The 19290-nt window shown below is 31.4% G+C and overlaps 1 protein-coding gene, 1 long non-coding RNA gene and 1 other non-coding gene across 3 annotated transcripts in view; 2 read left to right on the forward strand and 1 right to left on the reverse strand.

Annotated features, from left to right (window-relative positions):
• Positions 1 to 5864: 5864 nt before the first annotated feature.
• Positions 5865 to 19290, forward strand: part of LOC104897817 (transcription factor bHLH18) — a 54520-nt gene continuing 41094 nt past the window's right edge. Inside the window, exon 1 of the mRNA XM_010684764.3 lies at positions 5865 to 6077. Within this exon, the coding sequence (XP_010683066.2) occupies positions 6054 to 6077 (24 nt within the window). The 5' untranslated portion in view covers positions 5865 to 6053. The remainder of the gene's footprint in view (positions 6078 to 19290) is intronic.
• On the reverse strand, positions 9030 to 12146 carry LOC125498933 (uncharacterized). The gene is made up of 2 exons (XR_007275531.2): positions 12040 to 12146; positions 9030 to 10126 (listed from the first exon to the last, which is right to left on the reverse strand). It is a non-coding gene; the product is annotated as an uncharacterized LOC125498933 (long non-coding RNA).
• On the forward strand, positions 14540 to 15622 carry LOC104897816 (uncharacterized). Its single transcript, XR_008969777.1, has 2 exons — positions 14540 to 14653; positions 15219 to 15622. It is a non-coding gene; the product is annotated as an uncharacterized LOC104897816 (transcript).

The following is a 19290-nucleotide window of genomic DNA, read 5'->3' on the forward strand; positions in this document are numbered from 1 at the left end:
ATTCATTATTTATTATTTATTATTTATTATTTATTATTTATTATTTATTATTTATTATTTATTATTTATTATTTATTATTTATAATTTATCATTTATTATTTATCATTCATTATTTATTATTTATTATTTACTCCATCCGTTTCCTAAAAATCTTCCTTGTTATTGTTCCTACAGATACCAAGGAGGATCCACTTCTGTGGGGTGTGGGGTGGGTAAAGTAGGAGAGAGAAATGGGTTAAGATAAATAAACAAATAAAAAGGGGTTAAAGTAGGAGAGAGAAATGGAGTGAAATCTCTATTATATAAGCCAAGGGAGGAGGTGTGGTGTCCTCTTTTGAAGTGACTAAAATACCCTTAATGATCTAATTAATGGAATGAAAAAAATTACAAAAGCAAATCATTTAAAATTCTCATTCCAACTTGCCATTTAAAACAAGTTTAAAATGGTATATGCATCAAATACTTCAATCAAAATTAAATGGACAAAATATTTATACCTTATAAAAAAGATGGCATACATAACGTGCACATGAAAAGTCTGAACATTCACTACCTTTGATACTCTTTAATTCAGTTAAACCAACTCATTATTTTTGTTCTTTCTGTTCAATATTCATTCACAAAAATTATGTTAACAATCACTCACAACTTTTATTTTTTTACATTAGGAATTAATATATCTAAATTCATCTAACTGTTGAATTTTTCACATTTAAGTTTAATCATAAATAAAGTTCAAATGGAGTATCTAATAGAATAACAAATTTTGAAATTAACGCACGCATCGCGTGCATATGAAGGTTAGTTGAATTAATAATGTAATGGTGGACCATATGATAGGGACATGAGAGGGTAAAAAGGGAAAAACAAATTTCAAATAAGGAATAAAGTAAAAGAGGGAAGATCTTTTGGAAACGCACTTAAACGGAAAGAGGGAATATCTTATTTTGTCAAGACCATTTTGGCAATAATTTTCGATTATTAATCCAAGGTTCAGACATTCACCATGTTATATGCATAGCATAGCATATGACTTTTTGAACTCAATAAAATCCATGACATGATCAGTGTCAAAACTTTGGATCAATGATCGAAATATGTGGATAAGGTTTGTTCTCGTAAAAATGATTTTGTTTATGATTTGTTTTCATAAAAAATTATATAAAGTGATATCTTATAAATTTCATGTTTTATAAGGTGATTTTGACAAAAAAAATTTTTTTTGTAATGATATCTTGTCATTCTGGTACATGCATTTAGTCATTTAGATCTCTCGGGTCTTACCTCTTTCACCAAGAACAAGAAGTCAGGCTCAAGTTGCCGTAGATTATCATCGTATCATCATTGATTTTGGGACTCACTTTTTTTTAACCTTTCGTAACAAAAATTTGTAAGTGGACTCAAGGATAGGTAACTCTAATTTTCTATTACATTACAGATGCCCAAAAAGGGTACAGGTATGTGGGGTCTTGTTTGATTCGTCTCAATGAGTATTTTATTAATATTCAATTACTATAATTTTTACTAATATGTAATGAAAGATATAGTGATTTTTAAATATAAGCATAATCTGAACTGATCTGATCTGAACTTATTTTTTCTGCTCTGATCTGATCTGATTAGATCTGAAATAAGCAAAAATAAGGTGAACTGAACATAGCCTTAGACAGGTCCGTTTCGTATAATTTAGGATCATGTACTAAATTAAAAAGTGCCCCAACCAATAAATAAAGACGACGCTATATAAATATTAAAAAAAAAAAATTCATACAAATAAGAAAATTTGTTTTTTTCCAAATAATTATTTTTTCTAGTAAAAATATAAGTGATTATATTACCAAAAACACAAATCAAACCAGCTGAATACAATCTAGCCAGTCATATTAACAACAGAACACCAATAAACCAACAGATCACTCAACTACAACTCATCCTATACACTGCTTCTAAATGATTGAACCAATTTTCCAAACAAAATTTGCGATTGAGAATAGTAAAAGAAAAAAAAGTGATTTGTGAACCTGGACAATGATAGAAAAGGTTTTCAATTAATTGCTTTTTTGTTCAATGTGGCAATGATCAGTGAGCCTGATTATAGATGAAAAATCAAAATTTTTAATTTGATAATAAATGAATAATTCAAACTCCAATTAAGAAACAACACGATAATAAAATATTTAGATTTAAGAAATTACCTTCAAAATTTGGAGAAGCCAAAAATATACAATATTAGCCAATTTCATAGTTGTTGTAGATGTGAATGTGAGAGTTGTTTGAAGAAGATGGTTGCTCATGGTTAGATAATTGGAATAACTTCTTATTTATCGCCTGAAAAATCAAAGATAAGGAATATCAAACATCAACTAAACTCACACTATACAAACGATTGTTTTTACTCTTTGGAATTCGGGGATCAGGATGTTGGAATCAAACCTGAATTTAGATTTGCCGGCTTGAAAGTGGAAGAGATGGAGCCATTAATGGTGTTTTGAAGGAGGAGTCATTAATGGGTTGGAGAATTGAAAGAACCAAAGAGGTCGAGTAAATGGGAGAATGGAAAAATGTGATGTGCGCTTCAATAACTCAATTTGGCGCGTCATTCTGATTCATGAATTAGATTTTTTTAGCTTTGGGCGGTCAATCCAAAAAATTGGGCCCTTATATTTTTTGGGGAACTATGCAGTTGTTCACCCTGCACAGGACCTTAGCCGAGCCTGAACTTAGACAAAGGAGTATTCCAGTGGGAAAAAAGAACATATAATTCGTAAGGAGTAGGTCAAATTGTCTACCCTAAAAAATAGAAATTATGAATATCAAATTTGTTTATTTTGTTGTTGTTGTATAGTCTGTGGAAAGAACAAAATAGATGAATTTTTCGTCTTATTTCAGGATAATATAATTTTCATTGTGTGTTTTCTATGACTCTTTTCCTCTTGAAGGAATGACAATGTCGCAATAATATTGATTTCTTCCAGCAAACTGCCTCACTTTTGAAATATGATCTTCAAGCACCTATTCCTTCACCTTGCCATAACATCTTGGTTAAGTGGACCTCATCCCGACTTCTAAGAGACTTATATATTTGAACTCATTAACTGTTTTATTTTATTATTGAAGTATATAGGTCATGTTTTACTGACGCTTCTCTATTTTTCCTCCTCCTTGATTTATGCGCAGAAAGAAATGTTACAATGTTGACAATACATATGTAGGGTGCGTTCTATTCAACTTATTGGACCTGAACTTATTGGAACTTATCTGAACTAAACTTATTGAACCTGAACTAAACTTATTGGAACTTATTAAACCTGATTGGACCTGATTGAACCTGATTGACCTTATTGGACCTTATTGGAACTTATTGACCCTGATTGAAACTTATTAGACCTTATTGGACCTGATTTAAAGTTATTAGACGACCTTATTGAACCTGATTGAAACTTATTTGACAAAAATATTGACCATGAATAACATAAATATTACCACTAACGTAAATACTACCCCTCAAAATTTTTTATGGAATAATAATTATTATAATTCGTCCTTTAAAAATAATGATTATTAATTATCTCTTATGATAATTAATTTAACAAAAAAATTACTATTTATATATTTGCCTATACATAACTTTCATCACTAATATATCTAATAGTGTTGTTTTAACGAAAACATGTACCAGTGATGATATGAAAATCAAATTATAACATTTATATCTTTCATATTATTAGTAACGAAAACATGTTATCTCTAGTTATTTAAAGACGAATTGCAAAATATTGTAATTATAATAATAATTATTATTATTATTATTGTTAACCTTAATTATTTGACCATGATTATAATATTATTCAATAGCAATATGAATAATCAAATAATAGACAATAATACAAGTATAATACTATACATTGTGGTACTTTAATAAAAAATTCTAATAATAACATAATCAGCTAATAGTAATATGAATAATAAAATAATAGACATAATACAAATAAATAATAAAATAATAGACATAATACAAATATAATAAATAATAGACATAATAACAATAAATAATAAATAATAGACACTAATACAAGTATAATACTATATAATCATTGTGGTACTTTAATTAAAATTCTAATAATAACATAATCGCTAATAGTGATATGAAATTATGAATAACAAAATAGTGGACAATAATACAAATGTTTATTAAACATTACTATTTGGACCTTATTAGACCTGATTGGAACTTATTGGACCTTATTAGACCTGATTGGAACTTATTGCACCTGATTGGAACTTATTGCACCTGATTGGAACTTATTGGACCTTATTAGACCTTATTGGAACTTATTAGACCTTATTGGAACTTATTGCACTTATTAGACCTTATTGCAACTTATCTGAACTTATCTGAACTTATCTGAACTTATTGGACCTGAAACTTAATTTTTTAAGTTGAACAGAACGCACCCGTAGTCTTCTTGCGTTCTCATTCAAACATGCCATACTCCATGTACAAATGTTATTCTCAAAAATCGATATCTTTTAGCATTTTCAAAAAATGTTCCTCTGTGGCTTCTATAAGTAATGACAACGTAGAAGAAAATTCTAGTTATTGCTTACTTCATTTTATTTATTGATGAGATATTTGATTTTTTTTTTTTGTATAGTAGGTTGACCATCACCTCTCTTTTTCTTTTACTTATTTCTCTATAACTTTTACCTTTTGCAATTTTTTCCATAATCCATGTGTGAAAACAAATATTTCAATTAAAAAAAAAATAAAGGGAGTAATTTTCACGATTTTATTTTTTTGGCTTCCATAAGGCCACAATGATTGTCCAGCTAAACAACAAACTAGTTAGGAGTAGACAATTTTATCTATCAAACAATAGAATAATAGATTCGATCCATGCCAAGCATATTACAATCAATGATCCCTTTTCCAAAAAAGACATAATTTTAGCATTGACAGAAATGAATAATGATAGCATAGCACCTCCACCCAACTTTTTTTTTTTTTTTAGAGAATTACAACCCGAACTTCTATACATCATATTATTACAATTACTTAAAATTGTTCCAAAAAAATTGAAATTACATTTATAACCTTTTTATTTTTTTTTCTTAAATCACCACCACCCGCCCCTCCTGCCAAGCTGCCACTACCACCCACCCACCTCACTCGACCAATCTCTCCTCCAATGAAATTACCTCTCTCTCTCCTTCTTCAACACTATATGCGTACCACCACCACCCATCCGCCTCAATCCACCACCCTCACCTCCATGTCCTTCGTTACACACAACCACCAACACCTTCCCATCACCCTTCGCGTAACCCCCAACAGGTGAATTTTTTTTTACCATGGCGAACGTCCGGCCAGGACGTTCACCCCATGATACGAACGTCCGGCCCAGACGTTCGCGCCATGGGTGAAACTTCCTGGCCGGACGTTCGCCATGGTAAAAAAATTTCAACGGCTTTTTGCGTGGGCGGCTGCGGTGGAGAACGTCGCGGGAGGTATGTGACGGCGGTGGAGGACGTCGTGGGAGGTAAGTGATGACAGTGGGGATCGCGGGTGGGGGTGCTATTTTAAGTAATTTCAGGGGATGTTTAACAATTGCCTAGCAACCCCCCTCTTGGTATGTCACTCTCCATCACTGTACAACCACTGAACCACCAATATTCTAGAATTAATGTCGTAACAATTCAACTACAGTATCAAATAAATTACTCGGAACAAACCTTTTTAGTACGAGTTAATTAAAATACTAAAAGGTCCACAATCAAGAAAATAGTTGAAAAAAGCAGATAATACTACTTCTTAATTCTCATTAACTCTCTCAAATAATTATATATATGAGGGCTCTGAAACAGAAAGTTGGCAGTTATTAGCACCACAGTCCACACCAATACTACTCAATTTTCATCAACTCTCTCAAATACTTTTACGACTGTCTTCGTCCTTGTCTTAGTCCCCATTTTTTTGGCCTGTTTGTAGATTCTATTTTTGAGCAGACATCACAAGTTGACAGAAGAAAGAAAGATTTAACATTTAACGACAATGGAAGCATGGCTAGCTGAACTGGTAAGAACTCTACTGCTATCAATGTTTCTAGCTAGAATAATATGGAACTATATTGAGTTTTCTGTCAACAATGATAAGGGACTGGGAAAAACGTACAAGACGCATAAGGATAATGAGAGAGTATTAAATTATTTCTGGGACTCCAACCATCAGCTTAAGCTTTTGGTTGAGTTAGTCATTTGATATGGTATCAAAGAGTCAGCGTGACAAAAAGGTCACGGGTTTGAATCTCATCCACCCCTTCTTACTCAGTGGAATATTTAGCGCTAGGTCTGAGAGAGACCTGTGCTGCATCTACACTTCAAACCCAACGGGCTCTTACATGAAAGGGCGTGATAGAATATCAAACTATTTTTGAAACTCCAACCACTAGCTTAAGCTTTTGGTTGAGTTGATCCTTTGACAAATATTACTCACGCAGAAGCGGAAGAGTGAAGATTACAAACATTATTACTAGTAGTTAGTTATACACTTTTACCATAGACATCTTCTTAGACCTGCTATCATCTCTCCCATAAACTTGGGTAAGTGCCTAAGTGGAAAGCTATTAGCTAAGCACTTCGCCTCTAATATTATTTACGATCTTATTGTCACCATATTTTTAAGAAAATTATATTGTTATTTTATTTATTGCAACAGTTTGATATTTATACTATTTATATATTTACCATGAATGCGTAAACGTAGATTTTTCAACTAACATAAAATATATTTTAGTCAGTACTCCTCCTATTTCTAATTATTAATTCTATGTAACTTTCCGCATATTTAAGGAAAATTTAAAAAGTATGAAGATGGAGAAATATAATATTATAGAGAGAGAGCAAACGTAACAGAGAGAAAAATAATGATAGAGACGGAGCAAAAGCACAAGAGATAATACAAAACAATAGTTAGAAAGTACATCACATAAATCACATATAGGTTTGATAGACAAAAGGTGTGGGGTCTCACGTCTTAGAATGATACTTCCTCCATATCATAATATAGTGTTCATATTTTTTTTAGTGGATCAAATATTGTGTCTATTTTCTTTTTTATCAATTTATTTAGATTAAATTATCATCATTTTCTACACATTTTCCAAAATACCCCTATATTTCTCTCAAAGCATGTGACCCCATTTATTGCTTTACACACTTCTAAGAGCATCTCCAATGGGCAATGGCAAGCAACAACCCTATGTTGCTTGTCATGCCACATCATCTTTTCAAGGTACAATAAATTTAAGCTACATACTACTCCAATGGCAAACAACAACTAGTTCTAGCTTGAATGTGACCCACTTGGCCAACTAAGTTCTTATTCTTGCATATCATTAGTAATTTAATAAATGGGTCCCACCACAAATAACTTTTTGTAGTCAAGCAACCTGCTTGGGCAAGCAACAATTGCTCTCTAGCTAGCAGACCTATTAAACTCTACTCCAATGGTTGAGCAACTTGCTCACTATTTTAAAATATTGCAAGCAAGTTCAAAAAGCCTACCATTAGAGTTGCTCTAAGAAAAATTTATCATCTTTTAAGTTTGTTTAGAAAATAAACAACCTATATAAGAAAGTGTGTAGATCCTTCAAAAAAAAGTGTGTAGATCATTAAAAGAAGTAAAATGCAGAATTATCAAATTTTTTCGATGAATGATGTCAAAAAGAGTATTAATTCCTCCTATGTATTGAACTTGAAATTAAGTTCATGGATACCTTTCATGTAAGACAACACGCGAGAATAATTTTTTAGTTTTATTTTTGGCAAAGCAAGCCACTACTCAAAATAGCGGTTAAAGTTAAGTCGCTATTGTGGGTAGCAGTTTACGAAGTAAAGTCGCTACTTGATGTAGCGGTGTATACCGTGAATCGCCACTGAGGGGAAAAAAAAAGTGCGCCACAAAGCGGTAAAACTTGTAATTATTTTCCTCCACCTTTTCTCACCACTTTCCTAGTTGTGTGTGCCAACAACCTACTTGGTCGCAAGTAAAAGGTCAGAGATGTATTAACTATCAACTTTTTTGAAATTTTTTAATAAAATATTAAAATATGTTAGTCATAAGATTATTACGCATTAAAAGTCAAAACATTATAATTAATAGAAATTTGAGAAAATACTCCTCAAATAATTATCCATAGTGCTATTTTGATCAATTCTCAAATAATTTTCCGTTTTCATATTGAAAAACTTAGGTCACTCAACTCATGCGATATTGGTTTGTTAGCTAAAACCTCGTTCTTTTGAGATTAATTTCAATTTAGTACACTTAAGTTCAATTCAGTTTAACGTACTCATTTCAATTCAAACTCTATAATCAATTTTGTTGTTATAAAAACACCATCATCATCATTATTATTAGGATTTTTTTTGGAGGAAGGACCAAATATAATAGGGTTTTTGTGGGTAAACATTATTAATTATTTTTTTTGAAGGGAATGACTAATTTAAATAATTCCATTGACAACTAAACACCACATTATGATTTTCAAGTCAAATTGTCAACTTTTTGGCATTGACAATTTCTTTCCCTCCCAAACCTCAGTTTTTTGTTATGTCTTATCCCCCCATTCTTACTATTTAAAAGCCCTAATTTTCCCAATTTCTCCCAATTTTCCTCATTTCATTGAAATTGAAACTCTTATCCTCAACTTCGATAACCTCAGAGCGGTTAGTGGTAGTTAGAGAACTCGGAGCGGATGCCCTTATCCGAGTTCGTAGAGGAGAAACGGGTGAACCCAAATCGAAAATTGGGCTTGTTGTTGTTGGTAAATGGAAGCGGTGAGTGTTGAGTCGATATGAAATGGTATCTATACCTAGCTCAAAAATGAGTTACCACTATTCACCATTTTTTTGTTTTGGGAAAATCTTGATTAGAAAACCAGAGGTTAAATTTCTGGAAAATCTGGAACAATGTGAGTGATTGAGGAGAGAGGAAGAGAGAAAGTTAATTGAGAAGATGGAGAAGTGGGGTAAGAAGGAGAAGAAGAAAAAGACATGAAAATTTTAGAGAGAGAAAGAAAAAAGATTTTGGGGGTAATTCAATTGTTAATGTCGGAAAGCAAAGGATGTAAGTTGACAAACAAAAAAACTGAGGTTTTGGGTGGGAAACCAGTTGTTAATGCCGGAAAGTTGACAATTTGGTTTGAAAATTGTAATGTGGTGTTTAGTTGCCAACGAATGTATTTTAATTGGTCCTTCCCTCCAAAAAAAAATTTAAGTGGATTTTCCCCACAAAAATCCTATTTTAATTGGTCATTTCCCACAAAAAATCCTTATTATTTAATATTCAGATCAATTCATTAAGTTCAATTCAATTTAATTCAATTCAATGAAATACATTTAATTTCAGTCTAGTTGAGCTCAATTCAGCTCAAATCAAAATAACATGGCCTAACAATCTCAATTTTAAAACATGAATCTCTTTATACTTACATAATGTGGGACCTAATACTAACTTTTTCTCTTATCAATCAATATTTTATGCTGACTCTCTTTGTCTAAGAAAAATATGAACTCTTATTAAGACACGTAGTTTAAGAAGATTATAAGTTATAATACACTTATCAAATGTTATTTTATTAAAAAATAGTTATGATATGAGTTGGAGGGTTTTTTTTTTATCAAAAGGCGGAAAAAGTTAGGTAATTTTATTGATAGAGATAAAATATGCGCTAAATAGGTGTAATCGTTTAATGGAACTAATATATAATTGTGGAACCATGGTAAAAAAATGAAAGTGCCTACTAATTTGAGATAAATAAAATAAAAAAAATGTTTAGATTATTCTGAAAACAGAAGAAAGTAAAATAAGAAAATGTTCAGATTAATTTGTGCTTTCTATTTTAGGGGCACTCCCTTGTACTTATAAACAACTTTAAAAAAACGGACGAAGTTAAAAACCCTGGATTCTAAGTTTCTAACGATTATTATCGACAAATAACTGTAGGCTGTGGCGAAGCATTAAAAAGGTGCTTAAAACCATATTATATTAGAACTTGTGATCACATGATTGAGCGAGGTTGAGGTTCCTCCTGGCTGCTGGCTGCTGGCTATCTCGTCATTTTTCTTGAAAATGATAAAGTGAACATCAAAGCTTCAAGTTAAATGAAAGAAATGAAAAATTGTCTTTATCATATTAATCAAATGACTACCCTGTTTCAAAATATAAGGCACGCATAATATATGAAGTCGAATTTTGACGGTTAATTGCTCTCAATTTATATTGATAATATTTTTTAAAAGATAATGTTATGATAGTATTTTTCAAGACGAATCCAACGGTATAATTTTTATGAATGTTGTTTATCATATTATGAGAGATATTTATGGTCAAAACAAATTTTAGTAAATCGTGAATGCCTTATATTTTGAAACAGAGGGAATAATCAACTTGTAATCTTCACTCATTTTTCTTTTTCACAAGAACTAAGAATTATATGCGAAGTTGGTGGGAGAAATAAAAAAGCGAAAAGGTAGGATTAAGGGGAGATAAATAATTACTTCATCTGTTTCTTTTTTAAATGTAATACATTGACTTGCACTATTTTCATACGCCATTTTAACCATACTTCTTTTATTAAAATATAAAATAGAAATGATCATATGAAATGTTGTTAAATTTGTTTCAATGAATATTTTCGTAATATTAACTTTTTATATCTTTTACAAATACATACTTAAAGATATTAATGGTAAAAATTCTACATTGGCAAGCATGAAAGTCGAACTTTTGCACTTATTTAGAAATAGAGGTATATATGAAATAGGATGGATGTGAGTGATAAAACAAAAAATTATGGCGGACCTCATGTTTCAAGAAAGAAGATAAGAAAAAAGTGAGTAAATTTTTGTTCAACGTATCAAATAGGAAAGTGAGCAATTTTTTGTGCAACAAATGGGGGAATATGTGACATTATAAGGGTACATTATGTTCACCTAATTTTTTTTGTTGTCCTTCAAAAAAATTAGATTAGATAACGTATAATAATGTATATTAAGGTCAATTAATTAAGTTTAGATAACTGAAATACAGCAAAAATAATCAGAGATAAAGTTTGACAAATTTGCAAAAAAATGATCTACTAAGTTCATAACAAAATAAATAAGGACAAGGTCTAATTAGTTAAGAGAAATTCAAATAAGTTAAAAAGAACATACCCTAGACCTGACCTTTTGATAGCTTTTTAATGTCATTTAATCATGACAATGAGTTCACCGAAAAATAAAAAATCATGACAACATATATATATTTGATTGCACCAGTAAAAAAATCTATATACATGGAAATAATGTATATAATAATACATTTTATACTTGATTGCACCTGTAAAAAAAGACTATATTGAAAAAAAGTCTCAAATGACGTATTCCTATATTTGTTACTCACTCCGTTTCTTTTTTATAGTTATATTTTAACCTTTCTCGCTTGTTAATGTAAATGTTGGAACATTAATATTTTTAAATTTGCATTTGTAAAAATTACAAAAGTTGATGATCTAAAAATATTTCACAAGATGAAATGAAACACATAAGTTGTGACATGGCTGTATTTTTCCGTACCCATTAATCACAAATGATAGCCAAACATACATTTGTGAATAGCGTAACAGCGTTGTTGTAGAATCATTAAAAAGAAAGAGAAAGAATACTTTTTAATGAAAAACTTATTAGCTTTGTATAGTACGACTTTGTAAGCCAACTAGAGACACTAACTGGGTAATTAAAGACATTCTCCATATTGGAGTTCAATTTCATGAATATTCTATCTCCAAAGTTCCAAGAGAGCAAATTAGCCAAGCTCAACACCTAGCAAATATGCATCGTATATATCAATTCTCCTTTATCGCTTTAATTAGTGTAGATGTAGCTGTTGTAAAAAAATAAAATTAAATCAAACTAATCGATCTTTATGTAATTATGTTTATTGGTTTCATTTCATAATTTTCATTGAATAATTATCATCTTAATTAGTATCTCACCTCATCCAGGATATGGAAGTAGATCCAGCAATTCCAACTATAATTTGCGACCCTTGCCACCAAAATCACCAAAGTGAAATAATGGATGTATTGTTTGATGAAAAACTATAACTGGGTAATTAAAGACATTCTCCATATTGGAGTTCAATTTCATGAATATTCTATCTCCAAAGTTCCAAGAGAGCAAATTAGCCAAGCTCAACACCTAGCATCTATGCATCGTATATATCAATTCTCCTTTATCGTAATCTTTATCGCTTTAATTAGTGTAGATGTAGCTGTTGTAAAAAAATAAAATTAAATCAAACTAATCGATCTTTATGTAATTATGTTTATTGGTTTCATTTCATAATTTTCATTGAATAATTATCATCTTAATTAGTATCTCACCTCATCCAGGATATGGAAGTAGATCCAGCAATTCCAACTATAATTTGCGACCCTTGCCACCAAAATCACCAAAGTGAAACAATGGATGTATTGTTTGATGAACAACTCACTACTACACTCGATGAAAATTTTCCGTATATCAACACTGATAACTCTCCTCCATTGGATTTTGATTGGGATTTTATCGAAGAATTCATGCCTCATATTATTTCCAACGACAACAACAATAATAATCATAACAATGATATTATAAGCTTAAATGTCCAAGAAAAGAGAAAATTGAAGAATAAGGAAGAAAATAAGAAGCAAGAAGTAAATGGTCGTACGAAGAGAAAACGACAACCAACTCAAGTTCAAGATCACATCATAGCTGAGAGAAAGCGCCGAGAAATCCTCGGCCAAATGTTCATTTCTCTTTCTACCATTATTCCTGGTCTTAAAAAGGTATACTCCTTTTGTTTAAACTTTACCATGCCTTTTATCTTGAGATTATTATAGATTCTTTTACAATTTTACTGTTTTTCATAGTTCCTTCATTCAACAAACATCAATCATCATCTAGCTTGTCCCTATATTATTTGGCTTTATTTCATCTTATGAAAAACATCCCTTACCCCACCAAATGGATCCATATATTTATTGAATCAGATGTATGTTTTCTAACTTTTTCTCGCACTCAAAAGTCATAAAAAATCCAACTTTCCACTAACTTCATCTTTTCATTGATTATCTTGTATTTAAGGTAATAAGAAATGTCTTTATCGAACAAAAGTAGTAGGTTTTAAAGTAGTGTTATGTTCACAACAACTCAATAATAATACTACATTAATAATTTTCATCTCAAATGCTCAATTTACTGTTCTAATTGAAAATCGATAAAACTTCCCTCTTGCCTTTTGGATACTATTGAGAAAGTTTGACCATAAAAAGGTTTGTATTTGATACGGAAGGTTTTGTTTATATTTAACTTTTACCTTAGCTTATATATGAAAATTATACTATTTTTATGGTGATAGTCTGGTGGATAAAGACTAAAACTTCATGCTCTATAATCATTTTAAAAGTATATAAATCTTTAACATAAATTGTTTATGCTTTTTACGTTGAAAATAGTTGATTGAATACAAATTCTAAATCTTATACTCATTGCTCCTTAAAAGTTCCCCTTTACTTAAAGAAATTTTTTCTAAAGGAAAAGATAAATTTCATTTATCAAAAGTGACACTTAAGTTAGATTGGGGTGTATTTAATTGGGAGGAAAGTGTTTTCGAGGAAAATTATATATTTTCCTCACTTTTCTCAGTTTGGTTTGGATTGGATTAACATATATATGAAGGAAAATATTGGTTGAACTTCATTCTCCAAGGGTGGAAAATTACTTTTCTTAGGAGACAAGGGAAGCCATACTTTACCCCTACACTATCAAACAATAACACAAAACAAACTGGAAAATGGGTTCAAAAGAAAGTTACTTTCCTTGCAACCAAACAAAGGAAGATCAATTTGAAATTGAGTTTTCCTCTAAAAAATGATTTTCATGAAAATCATTTTCCGTCGGAAATGTTTTCTGTCCGACCAAACACATATATAACACAGGATTAATTTTGGAGAGGGTTTGAACTAAATAACACCCCTGTCTGATGTCACCATATGTATAGTGTATACAGTATATTATATAAAAGGAGGGAGAGTTATTATATTGTAACAGGATTCTTTGTTTTGTCAAAATCTTATTGATGGAGAGAATTATATTGACATCATGCGCTTGTTGCAGACGGACAAAACAACGGTCTTAGGAGAGGCAATTAAATACATGAAGCAACTTCAGGAGACCGTGAAAACTCTTGAAGAAGTGGCAGAAAAGAAAATTGTGGAGTCCATTGTGGTGGTTAAAAAATCTAAATTGATAGTAAGTGATGACGAAGGTGGCAATGATAACGCTTCTTCTTCAACTGTGGATGACAATTGTGCAATTGACATGTGCGGCTCACTAATTAAAAAAGCTAAAGATGGTAGTAGATATGAGGCCAAAAATCTTAATGATCTAAAACCAGAAATTGAAACTAAAATATCAGGTCAAAGCCTTCTTATAAGAGTCTCTTGTGACAACAAAGGGATTTTGGCCAAGTTAATTACAGAGGTAGAAAATCATGATATGAGAGTTACTAATTGTAGTGCTGTGCCGTTCGAGAGCTTGGGCTTAGACATTACAATTGTCACACAGGTAAACAATCTCCTAATTTGCACTTATGTAAACCTTAAAAGTTTATTTTGGTAAATACTATATAAACCTTAGAAGTTAATTCATATATATGTTTAAAGGATTTTATTTGTCCAAAACCACCTTTTAAATTATAACATTTGTCAGAAACCACCACATGTAGTTTTTTGTTTTTGCGAAAACAAACCTCAAACAAATTTTTTTACGAGAACATACCTTATGCATAATTCCGATCATTGACCCAAGGTTACGACATTCACCATGTCATGTGTCAGACACGTGACTTTTTAAACCCAACAAAATCTATGACATGGTCAATGCCTAAACCTTAGATCAATTGTCGGAATTATGCATAAGGTTTGTTCTCGCAAAATTTTTTTTGTTTAAGGTTTGTTTTCGCAAAAAAGAAACATATAAGGTGGGTTTTTCACAAATGTCATGTTTTATAAGGTGATTTTTGACAAAAAAAATCATGTTTAAATCATTATGACGTGTTTACACATTAATAGACCAAAGAATTCTTTCATTGAACATACATAAAGAATTTCTCCAACTTTGGTTTATGCAGATTGAAAAGGGTTTCACTGAAAATGTGAAAGAATGTGTAAGAAGGCTCCACTCCTCACTCCAATTGGCTAGCCATTGATACTTTGCATCAAGTGGATGATCAACTCGTAATTTACGTTGGGAATCATGCTTCAAAGTAGTGGGAATGTTGTTTCTGAAAATATCTAATGCAATTGCTGTTATTTAGTTTCAGTAAATTATTGAGTTTGAATTAGTCAAAGTATACTTAGTTATTAGTTAGTGGATCACTTACTGTGTGAGTTTACAATGGAGTTAGTTAGCTTCCATTGTGCTTAATATGCTGTTGCTATCCATCCATTTAAAGGTTAGATGTACTTAAGTTTTATGAATCAAGTTTAATATATTGCATTCTTATTCTATATCTATGTAAGTTCTTAATTCCAACATGGTACCAGTGCTAATCCAGGTTCGATCCTAAGCGATATAATTTTTCTTTTAAAAAAAGTCGGGAGTTTTGAGCATGAAACATAGTGACCATAAGTATGGCAATCAATGGTGTTAACCAAAATTTCCAACCATCAATTTCAGTTTTTAAGGGTGAAAAAATATCACCTTTGGAGCACCAAAATGCAAATGATGTTCAAATCACTATAGTTGTGGGATATAGTCGAAGGTGGGTATGTCGAATAATCACCCGAGTCTTTGGTGGAGCCTAACCAAAAGTTGCCTGAAAACCGAAAGAAGGATGCAAAATCATTGTTTTTCATCCAATCGGTAGTTGTTGACGATATCTTTCCTCGAATTTCCTCCGCCATGACATTGAAACAAGCTTGGGAAATATTAAAAACAAAATATAGGGGTGATAGCAAGGTAATTTCTGTTATATACAAAATCTTGGGGTAATTTATTAGTAATAATTTCAAATAAGATGTAGAATATTTCATTAGTGCTTTATTAATTGGTAATTCATAAGGCCCTCAATATTAGAAATATCGGCACCTTATATATTGTTATGTTCAACTTATATCTACTTATATTTTAAATATTAAGAAAAGTTTGGAAATAACATAAGTTCTAGAAAAGTTTATAAGGAATGTTAAGAACATTCAGAAAAATGAAGAAAGTTTTAGAGAAGTTCAATAAAATTTGAAAAAAGAAATCAAGATAAGAGCATCAAAAAATAGTTAATGAAAATTTAGTTAATGTTCATAGAAAAGACTTTAAGTGGCACAAGATCTTGTCCACCTTTTGCGGTAAAGATGTCATTATATTACTAATAGTGATGGCCACTGGTGCGGGCAGGGCGGGCTGGACCGTGAGCCGTAGCGGGCTGGACTGAGATTTCACGGTCCAGGACCGGACCGTGAAATTCATGGATTGTGCGGGCTGGTATGCGGGCCAAAAAATCTTAGCCCACACCGGTCTGTTACCGGTTTTCACGGTTCAGGAAGCGAATTTGGTGGTTCGTGGGTCTAGTGGGCTGGACCGGGCTGGCGGGACGGCATGAGAATTTTTTTTTCAAAACTATTTAATCATTGAAATTATTCATTATTGTTACAATAAAATCTTTAAAATTAATTAAAATATATAATTAATATTAATGAATAATTTCATTATTTTAAAATTTGATTGAATTATAATATACGCAGTTTGAATAAAATATATACAATTTGAATGAAATATACACAATTTGGTTCAATATTTACTTATAATGGGATGGTTCGGTTCATGGGTCGGGCTGGGCGGTTTTAGTAGCAGGCTATAATGGACTGGGTTCAAGAAATCTGGCCCACGACCCACCCATCAATTTCACGGTTCGAGCTAGGCTGGATTGGGATTTTTGCGGGACCGACCCGACATGCACCTGACTTGTTTGATGTAATGACCCGACACAACCGAACATGATCTGAAACCTGAGATGACCCAACCTAAACCCTACTCGAGTAACTGAATTGTCAGCTCTAAGCCTAATATTGGACAATTCAGGAATAATGTCAAGTTCGAGGTGAGCTTATTATAATATAAACTCTAAAATTTCTTACCTTTACTAATCCCTTATGGGTTTATTATACATAGAAAAACTAGTAGTTCAAATTGTTTTGAGGATTGTTCCAAAAGTAATCTTAATTAGGAATATGTGGTTTTGGAATTGTTGAACCTTAGTTTTGATGATGACAAACCGACATAGATGCAAACAAAGTTATAAGCTAATAAATTGTTGAGTGAATGGAATCTGCAAGGTATCATTGCATTGAGCAAAGAAAATACTACGCCTAAGGAATAAATTAAGTTGGATTCTGAAGACTAAGTGAAGATGCTAAAGGAAATGCTGGTATTTGAGTTGCATTGGAGCAAACGAAACAAGCTAAACTTTTATCTTTTAGTTCATGTGTAAGGAACGAGTAAGTTTCGGTAAGGAACAATTGCTAAGTCAAAGATAGATAATGTATATATGTTCCTTTGTAAGTAACAAAAATACTAGTATTATTACTCTAAATTAAAGGAACTAGGCGTGCAAAATAATGTGCAACGGTTAATTGGAGTATGTTGAGAAATTAATGGCTAAATTTTAGGAAAGATCCATTTAATGATTTTGTCCATTTGAAATCTGATTTTGAGGAAAAACTTTTTGAGGAAAAGATTTTATCTTTATTCGAAAATAAAATTATTTTTGTTTCATTTTAAAAGAAATATTTTTAGATATTATTTGATAAGATTGAAATTTGGTTATATTAATTAAAATAATTTTGAAGGAAAATCGAATTTAAGAGATTGTTGCACAAATAATTGCTAGATTTTTAGGATGCATTATAAGGCTGTTACACACGTTCAAATTCAATGTAGTGTTTGTGGATTTCTTAGAACATGTTCCTCAAGCTACGGAACATCATGGTTAATGGTCAAACCACAAAACATGTTTTAATTCCATGATTCTCTTGATGGTTGCTATAAATACTAAGTCTATTTAAGCTCCAATTTGTATCTGATTAAGTGAGTTTAACTAATCAAAGTGTTAGTACCTTGTAAAAGTAAAAAAGTTCTTTTTTTAAAACTTTTTCATCAAACTTAAAACATAAAAATGTTAGCAAACTATACCAACGCTCAAAACCAGCAGCCAACATGTAAAAGCTAACTAAATTACAAATAAAAATCTCTATATACAAACAAATTATACACTCAAATCAAAAAAGTATAAGAGAAAAAAATTAACAAGATTCAAAAAATAAAACCAAAAACCTACTACAAACTGATTTAGAAAAATAGATAAGAAAATAATCTGAAAATAAATAAAATCACCTCGTATATTAGATCTTGATAACTAAAAAATAAAACCAAACATGTGGAGTCACCGCGGCTGAAAATATCGTCCACTGCCAAATTCGAGGATAAAGGGTAAATATTGCGGATCTGAAAATATTTCGTCCACTGCTTCGAGATATGAAAATATCGCAGAAATTCGAGGATAAAGGGTAAATATGGATGTCTTACTTTGTTTAATTCTTCATTTTTCTTCTCTTCCGTTTTTCTTACACTGCCAAATTCAACATATTTCCATATTTTTATGGTTCATCCGAAAACCCTCATCGGAGAAGGAGCTCGTTGACGTTTCTGGTGTCGGAGGGGAATCGCTTGTTGACTAACTTCAACCACTTATTCCGCTTTTGTTTTCCATCTAAAAACTTCAATTTCGTATCTCTAGCATCAATTCAAGCTACTTTTTCAGGAAAGATTTTTTAGGAGTGAAGAGAGGAATTTCATCCCTGCTTCGTCGTTGGTTACCATCGAAGAGTGAGAGGCGAAGATGAGTGAGAGATGAGATAAGAGAGAGGCGAAAATGAGTAGAGGTTGAGAGATGAGAGAGGCGAGAAGATAAGTGAGGGATGAGAGATGAGGGAGGAAAAACGGTTGTGAATGTGAGTGGGAGAGTGAACCCTAGCGTGTTTTAATAGTGAAGGAGACCAGTCAAAAAAATTTCATATCTAGCTCAAATCTATTGCTGCGGCTTTTACCCAGAATCGCATAACTAGATTAAAATTTTATTAAAAAAATAATATTTAATCTATTGCTGTGATTTTGGTTGGAAACCGCAACAATAGCTCTGGTCAAACCAG

This window comes from Beta vulgaris, chromosome 6, assembly GCF_026745355.1.
Source record: "Beta vulgaris subsp. vulgaris cultivar EL10 chromosome 6, EL10.2, whole genome shotgun sequence".
Classification (NCBI taxonomy): Eukaryota; Viridiplantae; Streptophyta; class Magnoliopsida; order Caryophyllales; family Amaranthaceae; genus Beta; species Beta vulgaris.